The sequence below is a fragment of the Adiantum capillus-veneris genome, chromosome 1, assembly GCF_014529385.1.
Source record: "Adiantum capillus-veneris isolate H3 chromosome 1, ASM1452938v2, whole genome shotgun sequence".
NCBI lineage: Eukaryota > Viridiplantae > Streptophyta > Polypodiopsida > Polypodiales > Pteridaceae > Adiantum > Adiantum capillus-veneris.
Genome location: NC_140931.1, coordinates 189403784 through 189426005, shown reverse-complemented (window position 1 = coordinate 189426005; position 22222 = coordinate 189403784). Strand labels below are relative to the sequence as shown.

General features: G+C 42.5%; 1 protein-coding gene and 1 pseudogene across 2 annotated transcripts; both read left to right on the top strand.

Annotated features, from left to right (window-relative positions):
- The first annotated feature begins 2264 nt into the window (after positions 1 to 2264).
- LOC147466200 (AAA-ATPase At4g25835 pseudogene) lies at positions 2265 to 4718 on the top strand (annotated as a pseudogene).
- Positions 4719 to 14163: 9445 nt separating this feature from the next.
- LOC147466199 (uncharacterized) lies at positions 14164 to 20389 on the top strand. Of its 2 annotated transcripts, none has more exons than XM_086513460.1 (3): positions 14164 to 14413; positions 14520 to 14600; positions 19045 to 20389. In XM_086513460.1, the coding sequence occupies exon 3, from the start codon at positions 19722 to 19724 to the stop codon at positions 20385 to 20387; it is 666 nt and encodes a 221-aa protein (XP_086369586.1). In that variant the 5' UTR covers positions 14164 to 14413; positions 14520 to 14600; positions 19045 to 19721; the 3' UTR covers positions 20388 to 20389. The 2 variants fall into 2 exon arrangements, with proteins under 2 accessions (XP_086369586.1, XP_086369588.1); XM_086513462.1 differs by having other exon boundaries at positions 19045 to 20349.
- Positions 20390 to 22222: the final 1833 nt, after the last annotated feature.

Below are 22222 nucleotides of genomic sequence, written 5' to 3'. Positions count from 1 at the left end.
ACTGTTGGATGCATGACAACTCAACACTGAGAATCGGAGAGGCAATGTTGACAAACTGTGCACCAATATACATTGTCAAGCTCAGCACTCAGCACTCAGAATCTTTGGTTGCCTCCTCCAATCATGCCAATCATCATTGCCAATGATTGCATGACAACTCAGCGCTCAGAATTACCAACACTCGGATATATCATCTATCTGCTCCAATGATTGCAGTCCAAGTCAGTGCAAGTAATAAAACATACCACAATTGTGCTTTGACCATCCACCGTCCTCCACGTCAGCACTAAGCGGCGACCTCCGGACAAACGCAGGCAGTGGGACTGAGGTTTACAATTTGGCGCAATCCTCGAGGCCGTGTATCACCGTCCTCTGCCTTCTGTTGCATGCCTATTGCCTCCCCTCCCCATCTACTCTTGACGGCCGGGAATGGTCAATTGGTGACCATTCCCTACAATGCCTGCTCCCCCATGGCTCACGGTCTCCGCCAGCCGCCACGAGGTCATAGGCATTACAAGGAATGTTCACCAGGTGACCATTCCCTACACCTTACAATTTAAGATGTACTGCTTGAGAAACCCTTCCTCGCTTGCTATCAATCTTGAAATCAAAATTTATGAAGAGGGATCTTCAAATGATGAATATCTTTCATTGTGTACTTCTTGGATTTTTTCAAGTAGTTTTATATAATTATAAGTGTGTAAAGATAGAAATATTTAGTCCTAAAGAAAAACTTTCCTAGAGTGAAAAAGTGCTCGCCTAAAACCAACCCCCATGTGAATGTGAGCCCCATTAAGTACATGTATGAAACTGTTCTAGTGTGCTACTCCAACATCCTCTTCAGAGGTGAACTCCATAAAGCCTATGCTCGGGGGGTGCACTATGTAATCATGTTAATGTATAACGTGAGTTTGAAAGGAGGGGTTTTAAAATGCAAAAAATTTAGACAATTTAATACAGATACATTAAATTAAGGGGGTTCTATATTCAATTTTGAAAAAAAATTCTAAAATAAAGGATCATTTTATTCATTTAAACATGTTAAAAAAGGTTTTTTTTTAATACCCCACGAACACACGTTATATAGGGGGATACTGAACGGTGAACCCCCCGAGAGCCTGTGCTATTGACCCATCAAAGTCTACTTGGAGATCAATAGTGCTGGGAGAGTGCAACTTCATAGATGTTCCACCTTGGACTTGCCTCAGTAGGGCCTTTTTGTGGCATAGATGGTAAGAAAGGAATAAAGCAGTATTTGGCCTCCCTTACTCCTCATTGTCAGTTCCTCTTGCTTTGAGTATTTGGCCTCCCTTACTCCTCATTGTCAGTTCCTCTTGCTTTGAGTTTGAGAGCAGTTATGACAAAAATTGCTGGTTTAGTTTCTGATGTGGCTCAAGCTTATGTTAAGGCAATACAAAAGAGCTTGAGGTGGTAAAGGTGGAGGCCTTTCATGTTATCGTTTTATGAACCCTTGAGACTTCAAGCTATTGTTAGCTATATTTCATCTCGTAAAACTCATTGATGTTCCTCATACTTTTGGGCCACTTTTCTTATGGCCAAGGTAGCCCTTATCCTACCTTAGGGTTTATTGTATTTTCTCCTTTGTTTTTTCTAATCAATTAAGCTGTTTCACTCAAAAAAAAAAAGGGCGGGAGAGAGCATCTTCTCATATTCGGTGCCATAAAATCTACTAACATAATATGGCGGAGAGGATGACCCTTTACACGGGTCATTATCTACGAGTTGAAGGCTATAAGCCAAAAGGGAGAGAAGCACACGATAAAGAGGGGGAGGCTGGAGCAAAACAGAGAGAGATAGACGGCCTAAGGCCGCCGGCCGTACTAGTAGCTTTTATTCCTATGCTCGGAGCCATGTTTGATTGCACTAAGCTAAGGTAAGGGTTCCTTCCCCTCAAGCGTGAGCTTTGTGAGTTGTTGCATGGACAATAGATAGCTTTGGGTGGATGAACCCAGTTCTTCCTCAAGAGTGAGTAGAAAATTTGCAGGCTGCAGGGTGATAAAGGGAGGCACCGGAATTTTGAGGCAACGCCAGAGAGAATGATGAGTCATAATAGGTTTTCGCCTAGCTGGCAGTGACCAGCGCCACGTAGGACGGCAGCCCTGCGGCAGGTCCCACGTGAGAACTTGAGAAGTCCCACAAGGCTCCATCAAAAAGCCTTTTAAAACTCATCTGTTCTCAAAATCCATCAACTCTGTGCGTCTTCAAGCGGGCTCGCAGCCTCGCGCTCCCTTCTCTCCCTTCTCTCTCTCTCTCTCTCACATACACACAGTCCTACCCCTGCATTATACCCCCGCCCCCCCCCCCAGCCCACCCCACATCCTCCAACCCCCTTCTCTCACTGCACGTACTCACTAGTACTGATGAGCTCTTAGTTCTTTTGCTGCCTCTAGAATTCTCCATACCTATATGTCACGGTGCACACACACACAGAAAAATTTGAATAGAGTGAGCAACAGAAGAGAGAGACTGATGGAGGTTAGGGCATCTGAGCTTTTGGGGTACTTAGGGTCCTTCATTGGCTTGCTTACAGTGGCCCAAACCATGCTTCACAATTTGCTTCCCACTCCTCTCATGGGAGTTGTAGCGGGGCTCATGTGCCGAGCGCAAAATGCACTCTCTCGTTTCCACTACGTCGAGGTTCCCGAATACGATGAATCATGTCTGCCGAACGAGCTTTACGGTGCCATCAAGCTCCATCTAAGCGTCAGCATCACGAGGACGTCGGTGCTGTCCGCCAAGCGCCTCAAGCTCTATTGCGCTGCCAATGCTAGGGATTTCACATGGAGCCCTGGCCACCATGAGCTGCTGCCCATCACTTTCTTGGGGTCAAACCTGTTTTGGGAGCATTTCACCGCGCCAGAGCAATCATCTCCTCAACATCAAATGCATGCCACTCTGTGGAACCGCCCGCCATTGCCTGATGAGAAGAGATCCTTCATTCTCAAGTTGCACAAGAAGGATAAGAACAGAGTCCTTAAGCCATACATGGAACACATCCTCAAGCAAGCAAGGGAAATAAGACACAAAAACAGAGAGAGACTCTTGTACACCAATGGGCGAAACGACTCTTTTCGACATCCCTGGGATTCTGTTCCTTTCAAGCATCCCTCCACTTTTGAGACGCTGGCGCTTGATCCTGTCAAAAAGCGGCAAATTGAGGAGGATCTGCAAGCATTTGCCATGGGGGAAGAGTTCTACAGGCGCACCGGACGAGCTTGGAAGCGGGGCTACCTTCTTTACGGTCCTCCCGGTACGGGCAAGTCGAGCTTGATTGCGGCCATGGCCAATCTGCTGAGGTATGATGTGTACGATCTCGAGCTTACACAGGTGCGCTCCAATGCAGAGCTGCGCAAGCTATTGTTGAGAACCACAAGCAAGTCAATCATAGTGATAGAGGACATAGATTGCTCCCTAGAGCTAGGAAGCAGGGCGGGTTCATCAACCAGACTATCCAGGGCACCGACGTTAGGAATTAGAAGAAGCACAACGAGCATGGATTCACATTCATTTGGCGGCGGTCTGAAGGGGGGTGTAGAAAGTGGGAGGGGAGGAGGATTAGACGAATGTGCATTAATGCAAAGCTCTCCATCGTCCAGTTGTTCTAGCATGACTCTGTCTGGCCTTCTCAACTTCACAGATGGGTTATGGTCTTGCTGTGGGGATGAGCGGATTTTCGTGTTCACGACAAATCAGATCGAAAGCCTTGACCCTGCGCTCTTGCGGTCGGGGCGGATGGATATGCACATTTTCATGTCGCATTGCACCTTTGAGGCCTTTAAGATTCTTGCCTTCAATTATCTAGGCATCAAGGACCACCCTCTCTTTGCTGAGATAGAGGAGGCGATGGATTGTGCACAAATGACACCTGCGGAAGTAAGCGAGATTCTTATCCGTTATAGGAGCAAAGCGGAGGTTGCAATCAAGGAGGTGGTGGTGGAGCTTCATAAACAAGCAGAGAAAGGCAATGTAGTTTGCGGTAGTGTCAAGTCGGCGGTATTGCCTCCTACGCCTGTTAAGGAGGAGGAGCTTGATGGGACATGTAATCATAATGTGGGCTTATTATTAGCCAAGCCTTGGGTTCCATGCATGATGGACAATCCAGTGGTAGTGAAGGAGGAGTTGTGTGTGCATTCAATTGAGGAGGAAGTGGAGCAAGTAAAGAGGGCAGTTCAAGACAGCAGCATTGATGAGCTGTCTTTAAGAACAAAGAAAAAGAGTGATGTACCAGGAGACAATTTGCTGCCGAAGAGCATTCAATGCCCCAACTGCAAGCATGCAATTCCCCATGATCAGGAAGCTGGCTTTTTGAGTAGTAGTAATAATAAGGACCTCATATTTGGTGATCATGATGAAGAGATTTTGCCCTACAGACACATCAATGCAGGTCAACTAATGAAGCTGCAGAAAGCTGATTAAGAGAGAGTTGCTTTTTCCCCCGCCTCCCTTTGGCAATTCTCAATTTTGGGTTTTCCTCTTTTACCCTAAAACCTTGGAGAGAACAATCTTTTAGGCTGCCAACAACACTACCACACATCTGATGTACCATTTTGGATCACTTCCTTCTTTATTATTGAGCTTGTCTCTTAAGATTTTGTTGTGATATTCATACACATCGAGGGCCTCAAACCTGTGATGGTGGTGGCCCCCGCCCTTTTTCTGCCGTGCCCTCAGGTTTATAAACACAAGTTTTCATAAGATTCTCCTTGTCCCCTTGAAAAGATTTTGGGGTGCAACCTTGTGCTCAGGGTGTGTTTGTGTGTAGTGAGTGCACTAATTTGTTTATTGCTTTCTCTGTGTGTGTGTGATTGGATTTGCGCACGCACACACACACACACACACACACACACGGCAATTGGGGCTGGGATAAGAGTCAAGACTCAAGAGGGGTCTATTCAACGTGAAAATTTGGAAATATGTGTGCGCGCGCGCTCATAAAAATATGACTAAAACTGGTATGCAAAGATATGATACCGTATGTGGCTTTCTATCTATGCATAACTAAAAACCAGATTTTCTGGTATTTTTAAGGGTTGAACATGCAGGAGCGAGGGTGAGGCTGCAAATGTTAACGTCCAGAGAGAGAGAGAGAGAGAGAGTCAGAGACAGGTTGGGCTTCATCCCTTAAAGCAGAAAGCATCCAAATGGGAGGCATGTTGGAGGCTTGGCTTTTAGTAGAGCTCTTTTTCCCAGGCATGCGATGCGGATCAAACAAGAAGCTGCCCATCAGGCATCAGCTACCAGTCCAGCAGCTCCTGATGAGTTCTGCTTCTCCTCCCCCCTTCACGTGTGTGTGTGTGAGCGTGAGAGAGTGTGCTTGTTGTCCTTTGTGCACACGTGTGAAGGGCCAACGAGGCAAACCATAGAAAAGCCTACAAAAGCGCAAATGCTTTTTATGCAGCAGAGCAGTGGAGAGAGAGAGAGAGAGAGAGAGGGAGAGAATGTGGTTCTCCCGTCTTTTATGTGCTGCAGCCAGAAATGGCATATTTGGTACTGCTACAACACGGGCATGCAGTGAGTCCTTCTTTTTATTCAAATTATTAGTTCACACATGAGCTTGCGGGTGTGGCAGCTTCTCAGCCTTTTGTCAAATTGTCTACTAGACTGTTGTATAGTGTGTGTGTGTGCGTGCCCATGTAGATAGGTGCTGCATGGCGGGGTGAGTCGAATGCATTTGTGCGTGCTCTCTCTCTCTTCCCTTCTGTTGCTTGTTGCGTGCATGGGCATCGGGGTGGGGTACGTGGGGCCGAGCTGCTATACTCTTACTTTGCTGCGCGGCCCAAGAAAGCAGAATTGAGGCTTTTCTCCACACTCCTAATAATAATCCATAATACAATCACACACCTTACAAATTACTATACATGATGTTCTCGGGAGCAGAGTCCTTTGTTGCTACAGCTGCTACTTCTGCTGCGCCTACTAGGCCTACTATGGATGGATGGGGGCCAGAGCCCTCCCTCCCCCTCCCTCTCTCCCGCTTTCTGTTCCACACCGCCTTCGAGGTACGCCCTCGCTTTCCCAGGCTCACACCTGTTGTGTGTGTGTGAGAGAGAGAGAGAGAGAGAGAGAGAGAGAGAGAGATATTGGCAGAATGCTCGGAGATGGATAATCCAACATCAAAATATGAGAGCTAACTTGTGTTGTTGTGTGTGTCACGTGTGTGTGTGAGACAGAGAGAGAGAGAGAGAGAGAGAGAGAGAGAGAGAGAACTTCGGCAACAGGGCAAAACCGCCAGAATGTGCTCAATACCGTTGGCTCTCGTGTCAATTCATAATCTGTTGAGTAGTTTTAGAGTGACCTGCTATCATGGAAATGTGTCATTCAACCATCGATGCTACCAAAGTACAGTAAGATAACCCTCGCCCTCGGAGGAAAAACATTTTTTTGACCTTCGTTTTAAAAGGTAAAACATCCGCCTAGATCTATAATTAAAACCGGGTGAGGCCTTCCCTTTTTTCTTGGCCTGCCCAAAGGGCTAAGTCCATAGTGATGTGTTCCCTCTTTGCTAACTAAAAAAAATAATCAATTTTTTGATTGGATGATGCAAGAGAAGAACTCATTGCAAGGACAATCAAATATATTCATATATGTTGAATCATGGTTTGGACTTCTCTTGCTTGTGTGCCGCCTGAAGAGTAATAAAATGAACCATCTCCTTTCTTGCTTGTGCTCTTTTCTTTGGCTTAGATCATACCCATGAAGGCTCTGTCGTAGCCGAGGAAGGATATGACGCATTTATGTGATGTATGTGAAAGCGCAGTGGCCTGAACAGTTTGTTGTGCCGATGAGGCAGAGCTGTGTTTGGCGTGCGACTCAGTGCATGTCACTAACAAGCTGGTCAGCAAGCATCAGAGGGTCCCCCCCATTCTTGACACCTCAAAACCAGCTATATGCGACGTTTTTTAGGTTTGTTTGTGTATGCTCACGCATATGGATTTATTACTATTCTGACCATGAGATTTAGAGTGGTTTGTAACGTCTTGCTCATGTGCTTGGCTCTCAGAAGAAGCCATTCTTTCTCTTCTGCGTCGAGGATCGAGCTTTTTTCTGTAGAGATTGCGATTTGTTGGTGCATTTTGCCAATGCTCTTACAGCCAAGCATAGAAGACTCCTCTTGGTAGGCATTACAATTGGCATGAGCCATATGCTAACCGTGCCCCTGTCCCAAGAGACAAGCTCAGCACTCACAGTTGAGAAGCATATGCGAGAAGCTACACAAGGCCGCACACTGTGCATTTTCAAAGCAGCTTGGGGGGCGCAGTAAGATAGCAGCTCCTCGTTCTCCTTGGAAGTGGTTTGGACGCCAATAGTGGGTTGTGATAAGCTCTCCCTCTTGTGAAGGAGGTTCAGGTTTTTACAAGATAGCAAGTTGATATGCAGCTAGGTCTAATTGTAGCAGCACACAGCCTATCTATTCGAGTAGGGTAACATCAGATTGCATCGTCACTTTCATGATTGCCAAACGCTCATTACCTAGATCTCTCTCTCTCTCTCTCTCTCTCTCTCTCTCTCTCTCTCTCTCTATCCAATAGCAAGCCTAGGAGCTTCACAACATTGGGAAGGAAATCTGAAATTCTCAATGACAAAAGCATTGGTATACATCAACTCCGTCTCTTGGGGCAAGAGACAATGTTGGGGCAAGAGGAACAAGTGGGAAAAATGCTCTTTTTTTTTTGCAACACTCCTCTTCTTAGTGCCTCCTTTAAAGGCTAGCAAATAAAAGCACAAGTGGAGGAGATGCTAGATCCAAAAAGGGATGCATTAAAGGTGTTGAACAAAACATTGGATAATGTGAGAGTAGAGCTATAATAAAGGAACCAAAATATATGGAAGATACATGGGACATCTTTAGCCATGGTAATGCTTAAGGGGAAATTGCAAGAGCTCCAGATATTGCAGTCCAGCATATTGAAGGGAGCTATCATTGATGCTGACCCTAAGTTTTTGGTGATTGAAGGAAAGGTGGCTACTCGCACTAGTGCACTCACAGATCTTGGGGTTGATGCATGCAGCTTAACATAAGAGATGAGGAGGATCATCTTGAGGTATGTGTTCACCCATTTGTAGGTACATTGATATGAAAACTTGACAATAGACGTGAACTTGGGAGACAGATATAGGGATTGCAATATTGGTACATTTATAGGTGTATAGATTCATAACAAATGAAAAATGTGGAGAGCCATATGTGGTCAGGTTGGTCAAAATTTTCCATGGTAGTTTATTCTTTTATGTGTTTTTCTACCATGGCAGTCTTTTTGTTTATGTGGTAATGCTTGTTATAGTAGTTATTTCTATTATGGTGCTAAGTGCCCAAGGTAAAAAACACGATAGTTTATTCTATTGTGGGGTTCTTTTGTGACATGGCTATTTTTATTATTATGTGATAGTATCCACAAACTTTATATGGTAGTTTTTTTTTGTTATGGTGCATTAGTTTTGTCCTGATAATTAGTTTTATCAAGTGCCCAAGGTACTTGACATGGTAGTTTTTGACATGGAAGCTTTTTCTCAACCTTTAGGATCGTGCTACAAGTGTAGAGATCATGAGAGTGAATGTGTATTTCCCAGATTGCGACATTACTCATTTGATCAGTGACTGTCCAAGAAACCAAAATAGAATAGTGAAAACTACATTAAACATATTGGGGGTGATCCCATCAAGTAGCAGTTTAGAAAATGAAATGGTGATACCTATACAAGTCGTCAGAAGAGCGCAAGCTCAAAAAGCAAGGGAAGAACCAATAATTGAGGAACCAAAAAATAGATGTGCCTAGTTATGAACGAGAAAGTCAATGAAAGCTAGAAAGGCACGCATGAAAGCTAGGAAGGAACGTGAACAGACAGCCCTAGCGGAGGAGTTAAAAAAAACCAGGGATAGGTTAGAGAGATTAGAGAATCAAACTAACCTTGAGTTGGAAATCCATGAGACCAGAGAACCTAATGAGAAAAAGAGACCAACTAGTGCAAGTTCATGAGGATCTGTACTAGTTGAGAAGGTGAATGAACCTCTAGACACTTATGAAAGCCTACAAAGCACGGCTTCAAACTAACCAAAACCAGGAACAAAAATGGATGATGTATCCTTATGCAGTGTTAGAAAAGCAAGGGTTGGAGATGTGTCAAAAAATGATCCAAACTGCCTAAGCTTTGCTAGAGCCACATGCTGCAAGTAAGCCAAAGAGTTGGATAGAAGTTCAAGCTCCCACACCAAAAATCCCACGAGGAATGAAACTAAAGGGACCATCGAGAATTCCACAGCTGAAATAGAAAAGCCAAGGGTAGTGATGAATACCATCGATCAAGTTTTCATCCTATGATACTAGAGGCCTACAAAGAGGATGATGGCTTAGACAATCTCTGGAGACAAATATGAGAAGCGAATGATGCAAAAGAGTTGAGTCAGAGAGTCAACCAAACCAATAAGGGGAGGGATGTTTTTATTCCACCTATTCATTGCGGGGAAGGGACCAAAATGGGACCGTAACGCAACAACTAATAGCCCAATAGCTACAAGACTTGATAGGGAGTTAACCCTAGGCTAGATAAACATGTCTATGACCTCCTATGTTGGTTTAGATCAATTAGAAAAACCCTAACTTCTTGGAGCCTGTAGAAGCCGACCTTGAAGAAAGTTGTCAGAATAATACCAAACTCCATAAGTAGGTGCTTCTTGAGCGTTCCTACTGGCCTATGTATTTGCCTCCAGAGTCAAACTACCACAAGTTGGTCAAAACATCAAACTAGGCTTCAGACATGCAAATGGTCATTTGGCTCTCACGGCCAAATTGTGTGTCCGTTTGCCACCAAAATTCATTGGCATCATCAACATATCAACAAAAACCAACACATATGGTCAAACAGCAAGAAAAATTGTCTCCGACCATCTCCTCACAAAAAGACGCTATTTGAGCGAGAAATTGCCAAAAAGGGTATCCGTAAGGCCAAATGCTACACCAAAGCCATGGAAAGATGCCCTGTTGCATCCACAAGCCTGCGAGATTGATCTCAAGAGGAATCACCGCGGAAAGTCATCTCCAAGTGAGGGAATCCCTTTCAGAGGCTGAAATGCCAAACAGGGAGTTTCTAAGCTAAACAACTGACTTTTTAAGATGAAAACTAGCAATTAGGGCTTATGGCACAAGCACAAATCACTTCAAAGCATCAAAGTTGATTTATCAAAACGGACATCATATTCTCGCAGCCAATTTTTGCACAGAAACTACTCATTTGAATCCACAAACACATAATGCATACTTTAAACATGAAGTTCACAAAATTTCATAAGATTTGGAGCTGGTTAGGATGTCCAATGTCCAAAAAACACAGTGTGCATACTCTAAACATGAAGTTCACAAAATTTCATAAGATTTGGAGCTAGTTAGGATGTCCAATGTCCAAAAAACACAGAGTCTAGGCCTAATCCCACAGGGCCACAATTTGGTCTTAGACCTACCAAAATTGCTCCAAACCAAGTGTCCTAAACACCTTCTATGGACTTGGGCACATGAGCACTACTCCAAATTCATATTTGCACATAGCATAGCAATACACACATCATGAGCTAGCTGTAAATCAAGTTTGAGCCAAAAATACCAACCTAGACATCATACATGTATGATGTCTAGACCCCTTGAATTGCAGGCTGCTATGATTTAGGCAACTCTAACACTTTTACCACATCATTATGAGCTTCCCATCAAATTTTCCTCACATTTGGATATCATTTGACCTCTAATTATCCAAAAGGCAGAAATCTAGACGCGCAAACCCTTTTTATGGCTCTTGACATCCATTTTCAAGCTCAATTTCAAATTTGAGGCTATGGGCATTACCATATACATGTGGTAGTGATAAGTGTGAACACACTAGGACCATTGGGACATTTTTTCCCTCTTTAGGAGGTTTTTCCCCCCGTGAATTATATACAGGCCCATAACTCTAGGGCTATCTAACTTTCCATTGCACACTAAGTAATACACTCTTTGTTGTGTTCCTTGAGCTTCCTTCGTCTTTTCCAAGCTGTGTGTGTTTTCCTGCAACCCTAATTCCAATAATTGGTATCCGAGCAGGTTGCATTCTCTCGGGCTTAGTTGCCAGCAGCTCCAACACACGTCTGCTCACTTTCTCCGATTTCAGTTAGCTTTAGTGAGCGTTCCTCAAGAGTCAAGTCACCAAAGCTTTCAATACGCTTGCCTTTTAGATTTTGCCAAAACTTGCCACATGCATGTGCTTTCTCTTGCACTAAAAGAAGTTGTTTTTTGATTTCCCACCTTCTTCTTCTTTTTTGAACAAGTGCTTTGTATGTGTGTGAACGTTCCAAGTAAACTTCCTTGTTTGCTTGCATCCAACCTTAGCAAGTGTTTTTGGGCTTGACTACATTCCATGCCAAACCATTTCTTCTTGGTACTACCCTTCTTAGACCTTTTGCAAGACATGTGTTTCACCAAAAAAATTTCCTTTGCACAAGAGCAAATTACTTCTTTGAAAACTTTCCACTTGCATTCTAATCTTGGGCTCTCTTGATGCTCTGTAATGCTTAACATTTGGTCCACCATATTAGCATATATAAGTGCTCATTTGAAGTCTAAACGTAGGTATGAATGATTCACATCATGATTGGAGGCTACATGCTCGGGTCTTTTACCACACTTGAGGTCAATACATAACATCCTATGATCCAATTCAGGATTCCATTCACCAAGTGTAAAGCTTTGTATGCATTCTAGAGTGGCTTCCGAAAACAACATATAGTCAATCACTGTATCACCATTGTGCTTTCTACATGTAAAGTCATTGGTGCCTTGCCATAAAGGTACACCATTTGCAATGAGCATTTTGGTACTATTGCACATATGTAGAAGTGACTTTCCATAGTGATCCAGTTCTTTTGCATCATTAGAACTTTGATTATACATGTATGAGTCATCCATTCTTCTTGAGATATGCGACATGTTGACTTGTTGTGTGTCGTGTTGTAACGTATTTGTGTGAGCATTCATGTCTCCAAAGACAATGATTTCACCCTAGTCCTTGTAATGAGCAATGTCTTCCTCTAGTTCAACAAAGGGCTGATCTCTATCCATATCCAAGCGAGCATAAAAGTTGGAGTTATAGTGAGGAATGTAGCAACCATCCACAAATATGACTTGACCATTTGGTGGGCTGATTTTCAGCCAGCGTTTATACTTATCTGCTTTGACAATGGAAAAATCTTTCAAACCCTTTGTTTATCATACATGCTATGCCTCCTTGGCCTCTATGTTGCTTTACATTTTTGGCCCACATCAAAGAATGCACATCGTATTTGTCAAATCCAAGAATTTGTTGCACATCATGCTTCCATGTTTCAACAAGAAGTATCACATCGGAGTCATTGGTAAGCTCATCAATGCCAATTCCTGTATTCCATGGATATCCATTACAATTCCAAAAGCTTATTCACAAATGTGAGTTGGTCTCATAGATCATGTGTCCCTATTTGTTGGGTGGACTTGCATCCTCCTCAAGTGAGTTATCTTCTTGAGATGACACCTTAACCTTCTTGCTTCTTTCTTCATATGCTTTGCGAGGACGTACATTTTGTTGCATAAGAGTGCAATCCTCATATACATTACAACCCATTCCTTTGAGTTAGATCCAACTATTGTCAAGGATGATCTTTCTCTTTACCTCATCAACTATGATACATACAATAGGTCTTTCTCCCAAGCAAGGGACTTCTTGTTTTCCAACTTGATGTGCACCATAAGCCATGATTCCAGATATGTTAAAGTATGTAGCAAAAAACTCTTCAATAGCAACCACAAGAGATTGGGGTGTTTCCATGCTTTCCTCCTTGATTCCACAAATGACAATGTTCTTTGATCATTTTTGCCGTTCTTGCAATTCTTGAGTGTCCACATTCTCTACATTCTTTGCTTGGACAACGGCTTGTGTGATAGGAGATGTAGAAACCACATTATCCTTACATATATCAGCCCATGATTTGGATGCATTTCTCATCTCACATACATCATGTCATATTGTATCTATCGTTTTCTCTTTCAATACATGATCACTCTCAACTTTGCTCAAGTGCTCTTTCAATACATTCATGTCAACAAGAGAGTGCTTACATTCTTGAACTTCATTCTCAAGATGCATCAAGCGTGTTGTTTGCATTTCAAGAACCTTCTTGAGGTGCTCATTCTCCATTCTCTACTGTTGTTGTTTTTAATGAAACCTTCTAAAGAAACCGTCAATGATCTTCACCTTGCTTGTTGACGGTTTCTTGAATGAGACCAAGTAAGCCATGATCATTGCTTCCATTGTTGTAGACGATGTGGTTGGATTAGCATTCAAATTCCTTGGAGATTTTGCATCATTCTCCATGGAGAGAGAGAGAGAGAGAGAGAGAGAGAGAGAGAGAGAGAGAGAGAGAGAGAGAGAGAGGTGGACCAAGGTATACTCTCCCACACACACACACACATTCTCTCATTGTGTGGAGTGCAAAGTGCAAGAGCTCCATCTCTTTCTCCAAGCTTGTTGAGAAGTGGAGTGCCTACACCAACACTCTTGGCTATGGAATGCAAATCCAACCAAGAGCCATGCCTCAATGCTTAAGCTTGCCATCTTGTTCATCTTCATTACTATGCTACTATGCTATGCTAAGCAAGAAGAGTGATGATAAGTGAGGAACTATTTCTTTCTCCTATGGATGATTCTTCTTCCTCTTCCCTAGCCTCATTCCCCGCTAGCTCTCTCCACCTTCGAAGGTGTTCAAGGCCTTGGGACTGAGGCTTGGGATAGTTAATGATTTTTGCAAAGTTTATGTTATGCTCATATGCATGAAGCTTTCCATCTTCATAGCATCATCAAGGTCACAAGGAACACAAAGATTGTATTGTACCAAGTCTCTCTTGATGGGAGAATCTATAATACAAATTCATGTTCTCTAATACTCTCTCTCTTGTAAAATTATTGTTCATGCCAAGTTAATTAAGTACTATGTTCATGTTGCTACCATCAATTAAGTTCACCCTTTATGTTCTCAAAGTAATCTCACAAAAATGCTCACTCTAATTCTCTAAATTCTATTGTCCTCAAAGTTCATAGGCCATTTCCATTACAGTCATTGACTTCATTTCATGCAGCAATGTACAAGACGATAAGGGATGTTGGGTGACGATGGAGTTCAAACGAATGATGTGGATGACAATGCAATTCAACTGAAGAGGTGCACACAAGGTCTCAAGGAGACACATGGCTTCTCGAGTACACCATTGCAAGGGAAGAATCGTGGAGTTCAAGCAAACACAAGATGACAAGAGGCTTATGAAGGTACAACATGTGTATGCTGCTTCACAAGTGAAGCTAGAGATAGCAGTGGCTCCATCGAGGTTTCCTGCAAATTGTAATTTTACTCCTCTTTCAAGTTTTTATGTTGTCTATTTAGTATTTTTGCATTGTACGTTTCTTTTGATGATTGTAAGATTTTCATTTCTTTTTCATGTTTGCAGATGTTGTTCCATCAGATTTTGTAGACTGGGAGCCAATAGAGTCCTTCACAGGAACTTTTGAGGCCATCCACACTAACCTTGGTAAGTTGCTCTATGCTGGCTGTCCATCCTCTGAGCTTGCCGCACGTGACTTTTTTTTTTATAATCATACTTATGTCACACCTAGCTGGCAAAATGCGTATGGTAATCTTTCTTCGGTTCACTTGCCAACCTTGGAGAGTATGGAATGGCCTAAGCCAGTGCAAATTGATTGCTAGAGATAAATCTGTATTTTTCAATGTTACGCACTTAGAATGCACCATACAAGAAACGCCATCCTGAATCAGCTGCACCAAAATGTCTTCGGCAACATCTTGTAGGGCTAGTAAGGCTGTGAATTGTATGCATGTAACGGAATCACTATATTCATCCATTATCTCTCTCACCACCCGAGAGAAGGCCGCTTTGGGTATGATGGGATCAGTGCTCTTCTGATACCTTTGAATCTCCCGCAAAGAAACTGTGCCTCACTTCCATCTCCACTTTTTCTGTGCTATTGGCGGTGGTGGAAAAGCCGCCTGTCTAGCCCATTGAGGAGGATCTGGGCATGTTGTTCTTTAGGCATCACCTTGTCCTTCTTCGTCTTCGCACATTGCTTGGCTCTTTTAGGTATTTTTGAAGGCATTGAGCTCCTAGCCTTTGTTTGTTGGGTGGCTTGAGGTCTATCCTCTACCACCTTCCTCTCTGCCTTTGCTCGTGCTTGTAAGTTTTCCAAGTGAGATCTCTTGGCCTATTCCTTGGCTACTCTAGATGCCCAATGAACCGTATGTGTCAAGAAAAAATGAGCTATGTGCAAAAAGAATGTGCTAAAAAAACAATTAAACTTTAGTTCAAACATTGATGTTTTTTTACTGCAAAGACAAAGCATTCAACGCACCATGTAATGTGTATGTGCGTCTCCTCCCAGGAATCCACCATTTGCGTTGTGAAACTATTGATTACAAACTTTAAGGTGGATATCTCAGCACAGGTTAGTTTTGCCTTTTCAAGCAAACAAAAAATATCCTCTACAGACTGCCACACACGAGCACGCTTAATTCCTAGGGATGCTTTGTTACCTCTGTAGGTGGTAATGTCACACACCTTTTTCCAGAATTGTAACTCATTGGGACTTTGGAAGTCAAAATAGTATAAAATAAAATGCTTAGCTTTACTACCACCCATACATATTTTATTAGGACATTTGAGTGTACTTCCAGATGCCTTCTTGTCCTTTGATAACTCAACTACACCCCCATGTAGACCAACACTTGATAGAATAGATTTGAGTTCTCTTATCACTCTTATCTTCTTTCTGTAGGCTCCATATTCCAAGAATAATTAATATTGATCATAAGCAACTTGTCAAGATTCGTAGACAGGTATGAAGAGTGCACACATGCACATTTACCAAAGGATTTGGTAGAATAGGGTCCCAATTTGGATTGTCCATGTCTTGATTAGAGGGTACACTCTGGTTACAATTGAGGATACTTTGAAACCATTGTTGTAGTGCTTTACCCACTATTTGTGTAGTGGGCACACCTTTCACAGAGTTGATCGCAGCTTTGCCACCCTTGCCCTCAGTTCCTAATGAGACTTTACTATGACAACAATAAATGCATGGAAAGAGGGTCATTGCACCTTTCTTACACCCTAACAATAACATACACTTGAGAGTTTTCAAGTCTCCTACCAAATTCCACTCCACTTGGAACGTACCTAGACTGAATTTTGCAATCGTTGTCCTTCTTGTTGTTATCGAATGACATCAAAGATTGGGGTGTGATTAAAATACCATTTGAGGGAATCATGTGTCTTGTGTGGGAGATGAAAAGCTGCCAGCCACCAAATATTCTTCTCTGATTGAACACCTAAATAGGTGTTTCCCTTCTCATTGGCATTTAGCTCAACATCGACGCCCACCAGCCTCTGTTCATAAGTATAATGCTTACCCTTTCAAGCCTTTGACCTTTGACAATCTGGCACTCATCAAGCTTCATCACAAATATAAATTTTCCATCACACTCTTCCTGTGTCAACCCATAAAATCTGATCATTGACTCCTGGAGCTTCAACAAGTCAACATAGACATTATTGATCTCATTGTAATGGAAGAATTTTCTCTCTTCTAATGGCAGAGCATCCTCCACATATTTAAATCCACCCAACAAGCTTACAACGTCATTATTAGTGCACTTTTTCACAACGCTGACACTGTAAGGTGTTGGCAGCAACCTAAACAAACCTTTTGCTCCGTGACCTAGTGTAAAAATTCTATACAAAGCTTCGTAGGCCTTGAAATTTATTCCTGCACTGTCACACACCTCCATCATCTCCTGAGGCGACACAATGCTCTTTAGCTCACTGAAATACTTCTGGTGCAAAACATTAGCAATGCCAGGATTGGATGGACTCCTTTGGCTTGATGATATGATGCAACAGAGTATGTTCAGTCATTTGTGCATCGGAATGGATTTCCATCATCATCTTAGACAAGTTTCTGCATATTGAAATAATAATACAACAACCTACAAAAAATGTAAGAAATTAGAAGCTTGCATTTGTATCCCTACCAAGTTTGACGGATACGTTTCTTTTGAGCTCCACCGCTTGAAGATAGCATAGACATTGCATGTCTCTTGCGCTTGTGAATGTGGTAGCCCAATGGAATGTGTGTGAAATTATCGATTTGCCGATGCATATTACGTGCAATGTATTGTAGCTGAACATAATTGTCTAGACGATGCTCTTGCTCCATTTTTTGATGCTCTACTTTTTGATAGAGCTTCACCATCTCATCGTTTAGCTGCTTCGTCTTCTTGTTGGCTTCCTCTCTGACTTGCTGAATGTCTTTCATGTACTTCTCTTGCAATGATAAATAGGTAGCACATAGATGTTTTTTTGCTTCCCTTTCATTGACAAAAGCTGAATACAATCTCCAGCAGTAGCCAAACAATCTGTCTCTCCCATCTCCAATAAAACGCAGTAGCTTAGTGATGTTACGAAAGGGATGTGATGCATTGGTTATTGGATTGCCAGGATAAATATGGTAATCAACCCATAAGTTGATTGCCTTACACCCAAGGTTCCATAGCTGATCTACAACATTGGGATTAGATGTGCCAAGTCGCACGATAGCGTAATCTCGCTCTAAATCAGCGTTTAATCGATATCGTTTTGTCTTGTTACTACTGTCCTGCAGTGGTAGGGGATTGAATGACATTTGTGTTAGCCAATCAACCAAATTAGAGAGAGAATGTGTAATGGTGACTGCTACAAGCAGGTGAAGCTGGCTATGGAGGAAAGAAATGGAGAGTACTCAGAGTTGGGAGAAAAGGATTATGTTCTGGAGGGAAGAAAGAGATGGAATGCAACTCAATCTCCTTTTGAATTCAAATTGTTGATCATGAGTGTAGAGATAGAAATGCCGTTGCACACAAAGGTAATGGGCTTTTTCATTGCTCTCAGCTAGAGCTGGAGTGGGAGAAGCATGAGAGAGAGAGAGAGAGAGAGAGAGAGAGAGAGAGAGAGAGAGAGAGAGAGAGAGAGAGAGAGAGAGAGAGAGAGAGAGAGAGAGAGAGAGAGAGAGAGAGAGGGATAGAAAGACAATAAAGGAAGAGATAGTGGGAGAGAGAGTAGATCTGCAACCTTGGAGTATATGTACTTTGTCAGAAGTAGGCAACAAAGAATGTCCCCTTAATGATTGGGAGGGAAAACTGACAAGAGAAGAAAGGAGAGAGAGAGAGAGAGAGAGAGAGAGAGAGAGAGAGAGAGTTGGCTCACATTTTACAGAGAGAATGCAGTGAGAGAATGTGGAAAATCTGGTTTTTTGGTAGGGGCTAAAAAGTGCCTCCTTTAATGAGACCTAAGTGAGAGAGAGTGTTTTATATGTTAGAGAGAGAAGAGGGGTGGAAATAAAACATTTTAAAATTCATTTACTCACCTCTCTTTTGGGTTACTAATTAGACTATTTTCAAATACAAAACATGGAAATGGCTTTTAAAAAAATCTCAGCGTAGGCCTTTTTGCCCTCTCTTTTAGGCTTGGTCAAACTTGGCTTAAGCTTTAAGCATTCCCTTAAACTGCCAAATAAAGAGGCCCTCCTATACCCCATTCACTTCCTAATGTGATGCACCGCATATCCATAGCTCTTTGGGCTTGCCTAACCAAGGTGGAAGCTTTGATCCAGCTATTGTAGCTGAATCAAACTCTTCCACTGGGTTTCGGTTCACGTTGTTGGGCGCATTTCTGACACCCCGTTTTTTGTAAATTTGTACATACGGACATGACGCCCGATGTCAAAAGGGTGTGTGGGCTTTCTTTTTGTGGGTTTTTTAGTTTTCTTTAGCAAGCACATGTACATGCACTGCAAGTTGCTAGTCTAGTGACAGCTGTCGGGCTACTGTAAGTGCCCGTGAGTGAGTTTTTTGAAGTGAGACTTGTATATAATCAAAACTCATGTACAAACTTAAAAAAAGTTCAGTCAAATATCATAATTTTGCAGGTTTTGGGTCGTGGTGGCTTCTTGATGCTTTTGGATGCAGTTTTTTGCCCTCGACTAGCCTTCCTACGCGTAGTCGGGCCATGGCAGCTTGCTGTTCGCGCCAATTTTGCACATAGAGGTATATAGAATTGAAATTTGTGGTCTTCAGATCTTTTGTTGTAGAAAATGCAGAGAATTTTTGAGGCTTGAAAGAATCCCTTTTGGAGTTGTGGTTTGGGAGATACAGTCTATTTCCCACAGCGCACAGGATATGGCAGCTTGCAGGCAGTTTGGTGTATGGTAGATTGTGGAAGCTCTCTTGTTTGGAGATGTGTGTACACTTCAAAATTGTGTTTTTGAAGAGTTATTGGTGAAGGTGAAAGCTCTTTCTCTCAAGTGCATTGGTCGGCGTGTGTTGTAAATCCATGCCAGGGTAAGTGCTTCCTAATTTTCATGGTGGTCTTTTGGGTGAGCGTGTGCTGGTAAATTCCCAAGAGACCACTTGTCTTTGAGTTGTGGTTTTGTTGAGGTTCTTTTGATAGCGTTTTTGGTGCTGATCTTCTGTCTTCAACGCTCTTGGGAGACATAGCTATAGAGGTTCCCCTTGCTCTTGTTTTCCCAACAGTGTTTTGGTGCCCCCACTGAGGAGTGCTTCAAGCTACCTTCAATCTTGATGGTGTAGACATAAAATTGCAGCCATGGTCAAGCTCAGTGATGCCTTGTTGAGGATGAATGACACGATGAAACAATTGAAGCTAAGCAAGGTAGAAGAGTTGGACATGCATTATATGAGGTTTTGCTCTCTCAAGCAGGAGCTAGAGGTTCTTGAGGATATGGTTCTGGATACAAAGGAAGAGAAGTTCTTGTTCATTGGTACCCTTCCAGGTTGTTTGGGCATTGAAGTTGCTTGCATTGACTTTTTGGGTGTGAAAGGAATTGTTGATTTCTTGAAGCAAGGAAGATGGTTGGAAGATGTCAATCAGTCGTCTACTTCTTCATGCATTTCACACAAGAGCTCCTTTGTCACTAATGATGATTATAGCAGTGATGATGAGGTTGAGTCAGATGTAGAAGATGAGGTTCTCTCTCTTGATGATGTAGATATTAATGAACAGTTTTGTGCGAGCAATATTGTGAAAGAAAAGACCTTGGAGTGCATGTATGACAAAGAGGGCAACGATATAGCTGATTTGGATGCATGTCTGAATGATTGTAAAGATGAGGACTTGTCTAGCTCTATGTGCTTGCGTTATATGCCTTTGGATGATTTTGATTGTGAGGTAGATGACATGCATATTGAGATTATGGATTATCTTTTCTCTCCTCCATCTTATGAGTTGTTATGGTACCCTGATGAGTTGTGAGTATGTGGACCCATTTGGGATACTGAGATTAATGTTTGTGATGTTGATGATGCTATTGGTGACACTGAGTTGCCTGCTAGTTATGATTTTCATTGTGAGCAAGAGGATGGTTTGAGTGATGTGGATTGTGATGGTAGTCTTGATTGGGGCTTTGATGACCCACAAGTTGAGATGGATGAGGAGATGCAAGTTAGTGTGGGCCATGCATTGTCAAGGGTGAAGAAGCTTATGAAAACCTCACATGCATGTGTGGATGTTGAAGAGGATTGTAGCTTGGAAAATTGCGATAGCCATGATGACATGGATACAGTGGATGTTTTGTCTTGGCTTGATGTGAGTGATACATCTCATGATAATGAGAATGTTTATCCATGGTATTTTGGTTTGTATGACATGTACGTTGATGGTTGGAGCTCACTAGTGATTGATGATTGTTCTTATGACTTTGAAGGATGCCATTATGTGTGCACGATGGATGCAAGGGATAATACTTTTCCATTTGATTGTGGTAAGGGTATATGGTGCTGATTCCATTGTACATGATGTATCTTTGTACATAATATTTTGCGTAGTCTACTGCTGAGCATGAATGCTCTAGCAGACTGGGGGGTTGGCAAACTATGTTGGGCGCATTTCTGACACCCCGTTTTTTGTAAATTTGTACATACGGACATGACTCCCGACGTCAAAAGGGTGTGTGGGCTTTCTTTTTGTGGTTTTTTTAGTTTGCTTTAGCAAGCACATGTACATGCACTGCAAGTCGCTAGTTTAGTGACAGTTGTCGGGCTACTGTAAGTGCCCGTGAGTGAGTTTTTTGAAGTGAGACTTGTATATAATAAAAAATCATGTACAAAATTAAAAAAGTTCAGTAAAATATCATAATTTTTCAGGTTTTGGGTCGTGGTGGCTTCTTGATACTTTTGGATGCAGTGTTTTGCCCTCGACTAGCCTTCCTACGCGTAGTCGGGCCATGGCAGCTTGCTGTTCGCGCCAATTTTGCACATAGAGGTACATAGAATTGAAATTTGTGGTCTTCAGAGCTTTTGTTGTAGAAAATGTAGAGAATTTTTGAGGCTTTAAAGCATCCCTTTTGGAGTTGTGGTTTGGGAGATACAATCTATTTTCCACAACGCACAGGATATGGCAGCTTGCAGGCAGTTTGGTGAATGGTAGATTGTGGAAGCTCTCTTGTTTGGAGATGTGTGTACACTTCAAAGTTGTGTTTTTGAAGAGTTATTGGTGAAGGTGAAAGCTCTTTCTCTCAATTGCATTGGTCGGCGTGTGCTATAAATCCATGCCACGATAAGTGCTTCCTAATTTTCATGGTGGTCTTTTGGGTGGGCGTGTGCTGGTAAATTCCCAAGAGATCACTTGTCTTTGAGTTGTGGTTTTGTTGAGGTTCTTTTGATACCATTTGTGGTGCTGATCTTGTGTCTTCAACACTCTTGGGAGACATAGCTATAGAGGTGCCCCTTGCTCTTGTTTTCCCAGCAACGTCTTTGTAGCTATGGTATTTAAGGTTTATGCGCCTTGTGGTTTCTATGTGTCTGAGGTATATATGATCATATCCCTAGTCTTGAACCATCTTAAGTTGTCACATAAATGAGTGCATGCATGATGGATGTTATTTCTAGAGAGATGTTAAAGGCTCTCAAAGATTTTGTGTGGCTGTGGTCCCAGCTAGAGGTATGTATGGCCAAAGGGTGGATCATGCAAGAGGAGTTTGTTTACATCTCAGAGTATTTGACACAAGTTGATGGGCCCTCAATGCCTCGCATGTGTTCAGACGAGGAGGATGCAAGGATGATTTCATACTTGCCAAGTGGAAAGGAAAA